Source organism: Grus americana, chromosome 10, assembly GCF_028858705.1.
Source record: "Grus americana isolate bGruAme1 chromosome 10, bGruAme1.mat, whole genome shotgun sequence".
In the NCBI taxonomy this organism is placed as follows: Eukaryota; Metazoa; Chordata; class Aves; order Gruiformes; family Gruidae; genus Grus; species Grus americana.
The window spans coordinates 22,704,738-22,718,086 of record NC_072861.1 but is presented as its reverse complement, the minus strand read 5'-3'; the positions used below and the strand labels follow the sequence as shown (position 1 = coordinate 22,718,086).

The following is a 13,349-nucleotide window of genomic DNA, read 5'->3' as shown; positions in this document are numbered from 1 at the left end:
ATACATCATAAATAAATAAAAATCCAACAAATACTGTACCAAGAGAATCACAGTACATTTATATCCATTGCACATAGCCACTTTTGTTTCCAGTCTGGACAAGGGTTGAAGAAGCGGACACACAGGGAGGGAGGGGGAGAGGCGGAGCCGGGGGCTCCGGAGGGGGCGCGGGGCGCAGGGGTGGGGGGGCCCGGCTCCCCCTCCGGCCGGCCCGGGGCCGCTCCCCGCCGTATTGCCAGTCCGAGGAAAGCCGGGCTCCGAGTCCTCTATGTACAAGTGTCTCCTCGTGGAAATGGCTTGTGTGGGCTCTGCCCGCATGGCTTCGGGGGAAGGGGGAGTCCGGAGGGGGGGGCTCACTGGGGCAGCAGCGGCGGCTTGAAGGAGCAGTTCCCCGTGCAGTGCCGCGGGGTCAGCATTTTGCAGGAGAAGTGATGTAGCGCGTCGTGGGCCTCTGCAAAGCGACGGAACCGTCATCCCCGGCTCCCCCAGACCTCCCCACGCGGGGAAGAGGGAGGGGGGGATGTCGGCTCCCCTTAGACGTCTGTGCCCCAGCCCCCGTCCTGCCCCGGTACCTTTTAACTTCTGCTGGATGGCGTAGCGCGCTTTCCTCTCCTGGTCCAGCTCGTTGCACAGCGTATCTGGGATGGGGGGAGAGCATCACAACGCGCCGGGGGGGGACACACACGCCAGAGCGCGGCCGCCCCGTCGGGGATGCGCTGGGCCGAGGGGCACCGCGCTCGTCCGCAGAGCGGGATGGGGGTAGGGATACGGGGGGGGGGCGCGGGGAGGGATGCGCACAAAGTCGGGCATTGCATCCCAGGTAGTTTTACGCCTCGGTTTATTAATTTAGCCCGAGTGGAAATTGCTGCGAGAGGGAAGGTTCATTCGCTCCCGTGTAATGATGCCTCGCAGCCGTTTGCGGGGCGGCTCGCGATCTCCAGGATAAGCAGAGTCCACGAAAGGATATCGATTTAAAAAAAAAAAAAAAAAAGGAGAGAGACAAAAAGGAGATAAAAGTAATAACTGCCGGATGGCCGGCTGGGCCGTACCTCGGACGATCTGGAGCTGCTGCACCATCTCCTCCCGGTACGCCAGCTCCCGCTTCATCTGGTCCTGGAAGTTATCTGCGGGGGCAGGGGGGTCAGCACCGCTCCCCGGCGTGGGGCCCGCTCCCCGGCCGGGGCAGGGCGCGGGATCGCCGGTACCTTTCAGGCTCTGGAAGTCCCTCTCCAGCTTTTTCCTCAGCTCCATTTGCTCCAGGACCAGTTTTTGCAACTCGTCTGTTTAAAAATACACGGCGGGGTTGAGGGGAGCCCGCACTTTTCCATATGGAGGCGGCTCAGCGCGGCGCTAATCGCATTACGTTACATTAATCACAGGAGTTAATCACTCCTGCAGAAAACACAAATACCTCGAGCCGCGGGGACAGGCCGGGGGGTCCCGCCAGCCCCCCCTCTCCCCTCCCCAGCGGGGTGCCGACCCCCGCAGCCCCCCGCCCCGCCGCGGGATGCGCCCCCGCCTCACCTCGGGCCAAATTTTCGATGTCTTTTTCCACCAGCTGCGTCCCGGCGACATCCATGCCGAGGCCGTCCTCTCCTGCGGGGGGTGGGGGGGGCAGGGGGCCGTCAGCCCCGCCGCGGGGGGCTCCGCCGACCGCGCATCACCCCGCGCAGGGGCCGCGCATCACCCCGCGCAGGGGCCGCGGCAGAGCGCGGGCGGGCGCTTACCTCTGTCGGTATTTACAGGGCTGGGATGCGAGACATTCCTTTGGTCCTGATAGGATTTTCTGGTCTCTAAATCCTCTGCCGCGGAGTGATTGTCTTCTTTATCTTGCTCTTAAAGATAATAAACCGATTTTCAACCATAAGCAATGAAAGTATGGTCCTGATATATCCTTAATTACATAATTACGGACAAAGCCCTCGTTAAAACCTTCTTAGCCGACATCCTAATCGCTTTGCTATTGGAAAGTAGCTTGCTGGCAGGAGCTTCGCCGTGCCGTGCCGTGCGCGGCTCCGCCGGCCCGTCCCCGCCGGCCGACCGCGGCATCCCCGGGACCGGGGAGGGGGGGGGGGGGGGGGGGGGCTGGCCCCGTCCCCCGTCCGGAAACCGTTTACATTCGCTTTTCTCTCGAAAGCCCCCAAACGAAAGCGGCGGCCCGGGAGCCCCCCCGCTGCTGAACACCCGGCGGGGGAGGCGCCCGGGGCCGCACCCCCGATGCGCACCGGGCTCCCCGCCCCCCGGCCCGATTTACCCTTAGCCTCGGGGGTGCACAGGTACGCGGCCGGGGCTCCCAGGGAGGCGGCGGTCTTCAGCGGCTGCAGGTGCTCCCCCCTGTCCGGCGCGTACACCTACAAAAGAACGAGTCAGGGCGGCGGGGGGCCCGGGCCCGGCCCCGCGGGGACCCCCCGGGGGCAGAGCTGTCCCCGCCGGCCCCGCACCTCGTAGGCGCCCCTGCTGCTGCTCCGCTCGGGGCTGCCGTCGGGCGGCTGGCCGCCCTCCTCCGCCGCCGGCTCGCCCGCTTTCTCCTCGGGCCCGTCGGCCCCGGCGGGCGGCGGCGGCTCCTCGGTACCGGCCAGCAGCCGGGGCGGCGGCGGCTCCCGTCCCTCGGGGAGGGCAGCGGCGGCTGCGGCGTCATCCTCCTCGTCCTCCGGGAAGCGGTTGGACTCCACGTCCACCTCGGGCTCCTCGGCCGTGTCCCCCCCGGGGGAGAGCGAGCGGTAGCTGGAGCTGCCCTCGCTGAGGAAGTCCGGGGAGAGGTAGCCGGGGCCGCGGGGGGCCGCGCCGCCGTACGCCTCCCGGGTGCCGTAGAGCTTGGCGATGCTCTCGGCGTCCTTCACCACCGGGCGGAAGGCGGAGAGGTAGCTGCCCTTCCTGGGCAGGGGCAGCGGGGGGAGCAGCGCCTCGTCCCCGGAGCGCTCCTCCTCGCCCGCCGCCCGCGACAGCGCGCTGGGGCAGCGCTCGCCCTCCGCCCCGGCGCCCTCCTGGGGGGTAGCGCTGCTCCTCCCGCTGCCCGACGGCTCCGAGCCCTCCAGCTCGCCGTGCCGGCCCGACAAGCCCGGCGGTTCGGCCGCCGCCGCTGCCGCCGCCGCCGCCGCCGCCACCACCACGGCCGTGGCCGCCGCCTTGGCCTGGCTCTGCGCCGGGTAGGGCGGCACGGGCAGGCTGCCGGCGGCCGGCCAGAAGACGGGGAAGGAGGGGTAGACGCCGGTGTCCTTGGCGGCGCCGGGCTGGTGGGGCGGCTGGGCCGGTTGGTGCGGGTGGGGGTGCGGAGGCCCCCAAAACATGCCGGGGGGCAGCGCGCCGCCCTTGCCCGCCTCGCCGCCGCCCGCGCCGCCCAGCGCGTCCTCCTGCTTCTTGGGGCAGAGTCCGAAAGCGGCGGCGGGGAAGCCGTAGGGGTGGGGGAAGAGCGGCGGCGGCAGCTTCTGCAGCATCCCGAAGCCCTTGCTGGGCACCGGGATCACCGGGTAGCTGCGCACCGCGCCCGCCCCGCCGTGCGCTCCCGCCGCCCCGCCGTGCGCCGCCGGCAGCCCCAGCGCCCCGCGTTCGCCCGCCGGCTCCTGCCCGCTGCAGCGCAGGCTCTTGTGCGCCGGGGCCAGCTCGGGGCCGGCGGGCGGCGGCGGGTGCAACGCGGCCTTGGCGGCCGGGGAGCCGGCACCGGGCCCGCCGGCGGCCGCCCCTTGCAGGGAGAAGGTCCGCTTGCGGGTGCCGCCGTTGAACATGGCCTTGACATCCTCCCAGGCGTGCGACAGCTCCTCCGTGGCCGTCTTGTCGCTGAGCTTGAGGTGACGGCGCCAGGAGTTGAAGTTGGCGGCATCGGGCTGGGTGTACTTGGAGTCCGGGGTGCGGTGGGAGTGGAAGATGAACTTGTTGGGGGAGAAGTACATGCTGCAGTAGCTGCACTTGATGCACTTGGCGCGGGAGCTGTTGTAGCGGGCCGGGATGAAGCTGCCCCGGGAGCCCCAGGCGCACTCGTGCACTACGTCGAAGGCGAAGTTCTCGGGCAGCTTGGGCGGCTTGTGCTCGCCCAGGAAGGACTTGCAGAGCCGCTCCGCCTCCCGCTTGGTGATCATGCCGCAGCGGCGGGAGGAGATGGGCATGGCCCCGGCCCGCCGCAGGATCTCCAGCTGCACCGGCGTGCACTGCACGCAGGTGATGCCCAGGGCCACCCGCCGGTTATGGATCTCATTGTAGCTGTAGTTCTTGAGCAGCGTGTTGGAGATCTGCGCCAGGCACAGCCGCTCCTGCCCGTCGATGACCAGGGACACGATGGGCACGCCGTACAGAGAGGTCTCACCCACTTGGTTGGGCTTGAGGGTATTGGAGCCCTGGTACGGCTGCAGCTCTTGCTTTGAATTTGGGGAGGAGCTTGCATCTCTCCCATTTCCCATCTGACTGGCGATCGCCTCCATTCCCCCCCAAAACGCCCCTGCAAAACAAAATCGGGGAAAAGCGCGGGTTAGAAGCGCTCCCGGGGCCCCGCCGCTGCCGCCCGCCGCCGCGCCCGGCCCGCCGCTCCCGGAGCCCCGCTCCTCGGCCCGGCTGGGCCCCGCTCGGCGCTGCCGGTCCCGGCCCGGAGCTCCCCCCCGGGCGCTGCCGCAGGAGCCTCCCCACCGCGGACAGGCCGGCCGGAGAGGTCTGGCGGGGCCGTAGCGCATCCCCCGCGCCGCGGCCGCCGGTACCGAGCCCCGCCGCATCCGCCGCCGGGCGCGGAGCCGCAGCCGGGCGGCCCCGGGAGCCCGGCGGCAGCGGCCGCCCGGGGCAAGGGCGTCCCGGTGGGGAGCACCCTCCTCGCCCCGGGTCCCCGGGAGGTGCCGCGTCCCTTCCCTTTGTGCCGGCTCGCCGAGCCGTGCCGGGCCGTCCGTTGCGGCGAGCCCCGGGCAGGCTCCAACGAAACGCGCCGGAGGATGCGACCGGCGCGTCCCGCGGCGGCGTGGGCCGGGGGGGGTGGGGGGGGCCGAGCCCCGGGCCGGGCCGGGCGGGCCGAAACTTGCCGCTCGGTGCCCGCTGGCGGGCGGAGCGAGGCGGCGGGCGCGGCTGGCCGGGAGCCCCTTTGTCGTGTCTCCGGCAGGCGATTAGGAGCGGGCGGATTAGGGGCCGGGGCGGGCAGGACCCGCAGCACGTAGCAGCAGAAGGGCAGCAGCGAGCCAGGCAAATTGGCTTAGCGGGGAGGGCTCACGGCGGTAAGCCGCTTCCGTGGTAATTACACAAAATAACGGGGAGCGTCTCCCGAAAACGCGCCCCGACCCCCCCCACACACGCATCCCCTCCATCCGCCGCCCGCTCCCACTTACCGCTCCGCGGAGCCCGGCTGGACGTGCAGGCTCTCCTCGGGGCTAGGGGCCGCAGCCCGGCGCCGGGGCCGCCATCAGCCGGGGGGGCCCGTCCCCACCGAGCTCTTTACCGCGGGCAGCCGCCGGGGCGCGGGGCGGGCGGGCAGCGACGCGCCCTTCACCGACGCCTCGGGGCCGCCGCCCGCCCCGCCGCCGCCGCGTCCGCCCGGGCGAGATGCAACAAGAGCGAGTGACCAGCCGCGCCACCGAGGGAGGATCCGGATCCGTACTTGGAGACGCTGCACATTGATCCGGTGACAGCTAAAATAACGGGAAGACACACCCACTTAGCACCAGCATATTTACATTAACTGCCTCCGGGACCCCGCGGCCGTCAATCACCGATGCGCTCCAGTCAATCACGGCGCGGCTTTAAGGCACGGCGGAACGGGGAGGGGGGGGGGGCGTGGGGGGCCGCCACCGAGCGGGGACCCGCCCGGGCTGCCCGAGGTAAGAGCGGGGATCAGCCCCGGGCCGCACCTGCGCGGGGCTCCGCGCCGCTCCGCGCCTCTCCGCGCACGCCCCCCCCCCCCCGGCCCCCACTTCCCGTGGTGTGGGCATCCCCGGGGGGAGCAATGCTCGTTGAAAGTTTGCGTGGGGAGCGGGCGGCAACGAAAAGAAGAACCCGGGGGGGGTGGCGGAGGGACCCCATCGAAATCGGGGATGCGCTGCTACCGCGCATCCCTCCCCCCCCCACCGGGATGCGCGCTCCGCCGGCGGGGCGCGGGTGCGGGAGCGGCACCGGCGGTGAGGGGGGGGCATCGGGGCGGCAACGAAATCGCCGGAAGGCGAGGGCGCGGGGGGGCACGCCCGTGTTTTTTCGTTCCCCACGGGAGCCCACTCCACGCCGGCAGGACCGGCGACCACCGGAGCGCGGGGGCCCTCCCGATCCGATGGCCGCCGGTCCTGCCGGCGTGGCGGGGGCCCATAGCCGCGTCCCTGCCCTGGTTGGGTTCCCGCATGCAGCGCTCGTCACGGCCACGTTAATTAAACTGTAATTAATCATCGCGTCCGGCCGCGATCGGCGCAATTACACTAATCAAACAGAAGTTAATAACGGCGCGGATCGCCCCCAGCTATCACTTTTGTGTGCCCCCCCCCTTCCTCGCCATCACCAGCGGCGCCGGGAGGATGCGGCGGAGCCGGCGCGGAGCGAAACGCAGGTGCGGAGCCACCCATCGCCCCCGCGCTCCCCGCGCCGCCGCGGTTGAACCAGCCCCGGTTCACGCTCCCACGCGGGACGACGGCCGCGGCTCCCCCCAGGACGTCCCGTCGTGGGGGACGCGGACCGGGTGCTGCCGGCCGGGCCTTGCGGCGCGGCCTTCCCGCAATGATCGCAACCCGAGCCGGTAATTATTCTTCGCCTCTTAATTATTTATCCTTCCACACATCCCCCCCCACCCCATCCTCCAGCGAGGCGGACGCAGGAGCGCGGCGAGACGCGCCCGCGCTGGGCCGAGCCCCGCTGCCCCTCTCGCCGCCGGGTTTCGGGTGATCCCGCGGCGTTAAATACCCGCAGTGGCTGCGGAGCCGTCTGCGAGGCCACGCCGGGCTACGAGGCACCGGGAGCGAACGGCAACGCGAACCGAGCCGGTACCCCCCCTTCCCGGGGCCGCTCCTGCGGCGACACGTCGGGGGGGGGGGGGTGGAGGGGGGGGGGTGTCTCCGGGAGGATGCGGCTCTGCCCCGGCCCCCTCCGCCTTGTCCTTCCCCGGGCCGTGCGGCTGCCCCGGTGCCCGCAGAGCTCCTTCGGAGCCCGGAGCGGCGGCGCTGGCCCGCGGCTCGCCCCGACGGCGGTGCGGCAGCACGGAGCCCCGAGGCGGGGACCCGCTCCGGCCCCGCCGCTCCGGCCCCGCCGCTCCGGCCGCTCTCCCCGCCGGCGCCCCGCTCCTCGCAGCCGACGTATCTTTTAACAGTTGAATTGACTGCAGTTTTTGTCAGTTAATTAGGTTTAATTTACATAATTAGTACAGTATAAAGAGTATTGGGGATAATCAGGAGGTACGTCTCGCTTACTGTGTAAACACGGATTCGGAATTAAAAATCAGATGTAATTAAGGCGTGTGCGCGCGGCTTTTAATTGTAATGAATTTCTAATTAACGCTCAACGATCGCCGCACGCGAGAGCCGGGACGTTTGCGGGCTCCGCCGCCGCCCCGGGCGCCCCCCCGGGGGCCGTCGAGTGGGCCGGGGTGCGCGAACGCGGAAGGGGCGCGGAGGAGCGCGGAGGAGCGCGGCGGGGACCCCCGGCCGCCGGGGAGGCAGCGGGCAGGGCAGGGCGGTGCGCCCCGACGGGACCCCCCCAGCACACCCCACACACACCGCCCCCCCCGGGTCGGTGCCGCTGGCAGGCGAGGCCGGCGGATAATTTAGGTTAAAACTTAGGAAGCCGTGTCACGGGTGTATAAATAAATAATCACGCGGGGACGGCGGCGAAAGGCCCCTCTCTCCTGGAGGGCTGTGCCGAGATTGCCACATAAATCACGGCGGTCTAATTCAGTGGAAGTTTAATAAACGCCTCCTATTGGAAATGAATGTTCCCCATTTAACAGTTGTATCAGCACCATATAAAACCATGACCCCAATAAATTTAATTTTAGAGGCCGATCAATCCGGGCTTCTCTCTATCGATCCGCAGCGGCTCTGCGCCTTTACAGCCTCTTCCGCGGCCCTTCCCGGGGAGGCGGGGGGAAGGAGCGTTTCGATTAGACTCTTTATTAGGAAAAGATTGCTCCGAGAGGCCTGAAAATTAAACGGTGACATTTTAATTACTGGACATTGACAAAGGGAGCGGGCGGCGGCTCTCTGCAGGCCGGGCACACTCCGCCTGACCCGGCGTGTTGAGCACCCGCGGAGGGCGGGCAGGGACGGGCAGGGACGGGCAGCGACACGACGAGGAGGGGGGGAGAATCGGGACCCCCCCGGGGCTCCTGCCGTGCGAACCCCCGGGAGCCCGCGGAGCCCCTTTGGCGTGCCCCGGGACCCCTTGCAAGTGCCCTGGCTGTGCATGTGTGTCCCCCACCCCGATACATCTCCTCTGTGCACCCCGGCTCTCCCACCGTGCACCCCCCCCCCCATCTATGCACCCCAGCTCTCCGACCATGCACACACCCCCCCCCCCCCCCCCCCCACCTAGGCACCCTGGCTCTCCCACCGTGTCCCTCCCTTCCGTGCACTCCGGCAGTCCCACTGTGCCCCGCAGTGCACCCTCGGTCCCCCGACACACGCCCTGGCCCTCCCCAACATGCACCCACTTGATGTGCCTCAGGTCCCCCTGCTGTCCAGCCCCCCCCAGCTGCTGTCACCTCCTTGTCCCCTGACCCCCTACTCCCCCCATGGCAGTGCTGCCCCTCACCTTTCCGGCCACCCAAGCCCTCCCCACACCGTCCCTGCCAGCTCTAAATCTGCCTAATTTCCCTCGGCCGGAGCGGCTGCGGGGCGGCGGGGCTGCAGAGGAACGCAACGTGCACGATCGATAGACATGACTTTATTGATTAGGTTAAACCAGCGCCTTCCCGGAGATGGAGCGGGATGAGCCGAGGGCAGCAATTAACTCTGCCTTCGCCCTGCCAGGCCGTGCCGTGCCGGGAACAGCCGGGCACCGCGGCCCTCCAGGACGGAGCTGCACTCACCTGCGCACGGGGCCCGGCTGGCAGCTCTGTCTCAGCTGCAGAGAAGTTTTCCCTCCTCCTGCCTGTAAAAGCCCCAGACATCCATTTGCCATTAAACATCTCCCAGGCTGACCGGCTACTTATAAACCTTGAACTTTCACTGCAGGACTCGGCAGCGAGAGCAGCCGCAGTGGGGTACCGGCGAAACAGCAGCCACTCCAGTAGCCGGTAAGGCTTAATCTATAAATCCTGTCCTTAGTGCACACTTGTAGTTTATGGCCATACCCTTTACTGAAGGTAAAGCAGCCCCAGGTCAGCACAGCTCCTCGGCAGCCGCACCGCAGCGCTCCCGCTGCAGCTTCCTGCAGGGAAAGGCACAGACCTCTGAGCTTTGCTTTTCTTAAAGCACCACCTTCGTTTTATTCTATGTGACCACAATACTTGAATATAGTTAAGAGATTTTTGAGAGTTTTTTTTCCCCAATAACCTTTCCCAGACCAGGCCAGGCAGCAGTACTGGTGAGCTGGGGTGAGCAGGATGAGACCAGCAAGTTCAGGGGACAGTCCCCACATTCCTCTGGATTTGTGCCCCACGGTGCCTGTGAGCCCCCCAGCCTGAGGGATCCCCCAGGGAAGGTTGAAGACAAGTTATCCTAAAATACCTGCTATAGCTCGGGACATCACCATCATGCAATGGGCCCTGGCTCCCCCTTCCCACTGGAGAGCCGCTCTGCCCCCCAGGACCTGGCTCCTACCACAGGGTCACGGTGCCCACCGAACTGTAGCACTGGGGGCTCGGGCTCGTTCTTGCCTAGGTCTCTGCAGCACAGGGGGCAGCCCCGGGACAGCAGTGGGGCAGGAACTGGGCTGCGTGGGGCAGGAGTCACCCACAGGTAACCTCACATGGCTGAAGAGGGTCTCCTGAGCACCCTCCGGAGAAGCTGAGAGGCCAGAGCTGGTACTTCTGCAGCTCTCAAAGCACCGGGGTCACCTGTCAGGTGTTTAACTCGGCCCCGCCGGTGGGCTGAGCCCTGTGCGGGTCGGCTCCTGGCAGCTGAGCGAGGACGGGTCTCGTGCGGGTGTTGTTGGGTCTCTTACATGTTTATCTCTGCCGGTTGCACGTCTTAACGGGAGCAGGAGGCAGAGCCTCTGCACAAAGATGCTTTGTTCCCAAGAGGCTGAGCAGCCTCCGAGTCCTTCGCAGGGAGCAGCGCGGGGGCCGCCTGCTTCAAACCCCTGCGAAGGCGAAGGATTTGCGGCTCCCATTCACTGCCCAAAGAGGTTGAGGGTGTTTCCATGTGCCCTGGACCCCTGTGCTGCGGGGAGCAGTTCAGCAGCCACCGACGGCTCCTCTCTGCACTGGGGAGCCCCCCCCCCAGAACGGAGCACTGGCTTGGGGCATCTCAGCTCTTGCAGCCCCCTGACCTGCCTCCTCCCTCCTCTTCCTCACCAGCTGAGGCTGCAGGCTCCCTGGGGGGGGTTCCCAGGTGTATTTTCCATGGGGCTGTCCTGCCCAGAGGCAGCGCCAGGCAGAGGGAACACAGCCGGAGCCAGAAAGCCGAGCGAGCCGTGTGTCTGTCCCGCCAGCATTGCCCCCTCCCCACCCGCAGCCGAAGTCCCTCTGTCACCAGACAGTGGTTTCTGCCATGGGCTCCCAGAGCCTTTGCGCTCCGTCAGGGGATTTTGCTCCCTGTGGGATTAGGGATTTTTTTTTTTCCCAGCTAAGACCCAAATTCCCAGGTTTTGCTTCAGACGTTGCCCACATGCTCCCTGCATCAGAGAGGCAGGGGGTCCCTGCGGTCCATCCCTTTTCCATTGATGCCTCCAGGTAAACTTTCCCTGCAGGACCACAAAGCTCCACGAGACAGGAAAACACATACACCACTCCCAGATTCAATCCTCCGGTTTGCTTTTGCTCTCAGATGTCAAAGGGATCAGATGAAGCTCCGAAAAGCTGTTTCTACTGATTGCTCAGTTATTAGTGTTAGCCCATCGCCGGCCGCTGCCGTCCCTGCCCGACAGATGCCCAGGGAAAGGGACGGGTCAGGGAGCCCTCGCAGCCCCAGCCCGCTGCAATCCCTCGTTTCTGGTTTCTTTGCCAGATGTACGTGTGTGGACAGACACACACACACGCACGCGCACACACGCACAGAGCTTTTCAGGCTGTTATTTGGAAAACAAAGACTGACACTTTGCCTTTGGAAAGCTGACATCAGGATGTATTTGGCTATGGGATACAAGAAAGAAAATATTTTCCAATTCTGTGCTGCGTTTAAGGGCTCGTCTCACAGGATGAGCATGGATCACAGGCAGGGAAAAGCGGAAAACATCGGAAGTTTTGGCACAGATGGGACATACCCAGTTTTCCCAGAGCCCGTGAGCTCCTGCATACACATTCCCATAGGAGACTGGGTTTATCGGTACCACCATGACTGAGGTTACAGGGAGAGGAGAAAGAGCGGGGAGACTGGTGTGGGGCTGCTGGTGGAGTCCCTAAATGAACTGGTAGGGTGAGGAGTGGGACTGGGGGAGGATGGGGGGGTCACTCAGTGCATCTATAGCATCCACTGCTGAATGAATGTGTTCATTATGCACCCTCACCACGCCATCTTCTGAGCAGGACTCAGCTGTAGGGTATAATATCGCTGCATTTTCTGCAAGCTTTTTAGCCGAGAAACGCCCTCATTCAGATCCCAAAAAGTTGCGGCAGGAAGGAGGAGAGGGACAAAGTCCCCAGGCAGCCCCCGCTCCAGCGCACCTCCTGCCGGCGTGGAGAGCAGCACTGCTGAGCCCCTCCGCAGCACCCAGTGCTTCCAGCCCTGCCTGGCAGCTGGGAAAACCTCCCTGCCCGTTCGTTTCCCATCCCCGGAGTGGGTTTTGGGGCCAGGATGACGTTACACGCAAGGCTGGAGGCAGAGCCCGAGGCTGGGCTCGCAGCAGCACGTTTCACGTGTCTTGGCCATCTCAAAGTCACCTCTGCGCACACACAGGATTTCCTAAGCCCAAACGCAGCACAGCAGCACAGCAGCCCCGCTTCGTCATGCTGCTCGCAGCACTGCACCCCAGGGGATCCCTTCAGCCGGGTTTGGGGGGACCCTGCACCGCATCGGGGTGCCCCACGCCAGGCTCACCCCAGCTCCCGCTGCCCCGCATGGCACAGACGGGGACGGCACGCACTCGCTGCAGGGAGAGGAGCCCTGCCGGGGACCTGCTTGCCATGGGTGGGGGTACCCAGCGGAGCTAAACCTGCCCAGATCCTGGCCCAATTTTATTGCCTCCCCCTCTTCTCCTTACTGTTGCCCCATGGTGCTGATGGGTGGCGGCAGGAACTGGGCAGAATTGCTTGAATTGGGCTCTGTGGGCACCAGGAGTTTGCACACACGTGTGCAAAGCAGGGCCAGGTCGCGGGTTGGAAGGGGAGAGCAAGGTGCTGGGGGGGGATGACCCCAGTAGCCCCCATGCAGCAACGCAGACTGGGCTGCGGGGGCCAGACCTCCCAGGGGGATCCACCACCCAGAGCCACCATCTCCATGGCAGTTTGGGGTGACCCCACCTCACTGCCGCTCGACACTCTGGGTGGCAGCAAGGCTGGCCGTGCTGAAGCCAGGTTTTCCCCAACCTGCCCGCTCCGCTCTCCATCCAGCCATAATCCCCCCCAAAACGGCGTTAACGTGGGGCAGGGTGGAAGCGGTGCCGCCGAGCAGACCCCCAGCCGCTCGTCCTCCTCCCATCCCCCAGCTGCACCGAATTCAAGGACTTGGGGAAGGAAAGATGACAGAGGCCCCAAACCTCCCCCATGATTGCTGGATTGATTAAGTATACTGATGAAGACAGCAAGGTTAATACGCATGCCAGTGAATTATAACACTGTCAGCCCGTTAGCCGGGAGATTTTTCACGTTTCCATCAGCTGGCATCCCGCACAGATTTTCAGGGTGACGTCTTCCCCTCCCGACCTCCCTGCCAGGGAAAGCGAGAGGAAAAGCCTTGGTTTTACTGACTTTTTAACTAAATCCGAGGGAGAGACTTTTTATCCAGAGAAAGCTAATGCAAACTGTTAGAGATAAATAAATGGAAGAGCTGCCTATAGTCTGGTTGGCGCACAGGGAAGAAATTTGTCTCACTTTAGAAAAAGGACCTGAAGGTACGGGGGCCGTTGACTCATTCATTGTACTGTTATCTGCCAGGGAGGTTGTGACATCAGAGCAATTAAGACAAACTTTAGTCTATAAGTTCATGCCTGCAACCTCTATACTTCAAAAGAAGACAAACGATCCCTCCAAGGAAGGAAACAAAGTCTTTTCCAGGCTGCTTCCAAACTAACATTTCGGATTTGCAGTGCTTCAGGAGGAATTTTTCACCACATGGGGTTTTTTAAGCTGCTGGTATATAATAAACTACCTGAGC

The 13,349-nt window shown here is 65.3% G+C and overlaps 1 protein-coding gene across 1 annotated transcript; it reads right to left on the bottom strand.

Moving 5' to 3' along the window:
• Positions 1 to 232: 232 nt before the first annotated feature.
• On the bottom strand, positions 233 to 4,697 carry SKOR1 (SKI family transcriptional corepressor 1). Its single transcript, XM_054836971.1, is given in 11 exon segments — positions 233 to 451; positions 573 to 638; positions 1,050 to 1,124; positions 1,206 to 1,280; positions 1,525 to 1,596; positions 1,728 to 1,835; positions 2,255 to 2,351; positions 2,442 to 4,502; positions 4,505 to 4,584; positions 4,587 to 4,616; positions 4,619 to 4,697. Coding segments are annotated over 11 exon segments (2,841 nt in total). The 3' UTR covers positions 233 to 353.
• Positions 4,698 to 13,349: the final 8,652 nt, after the last annotated feature.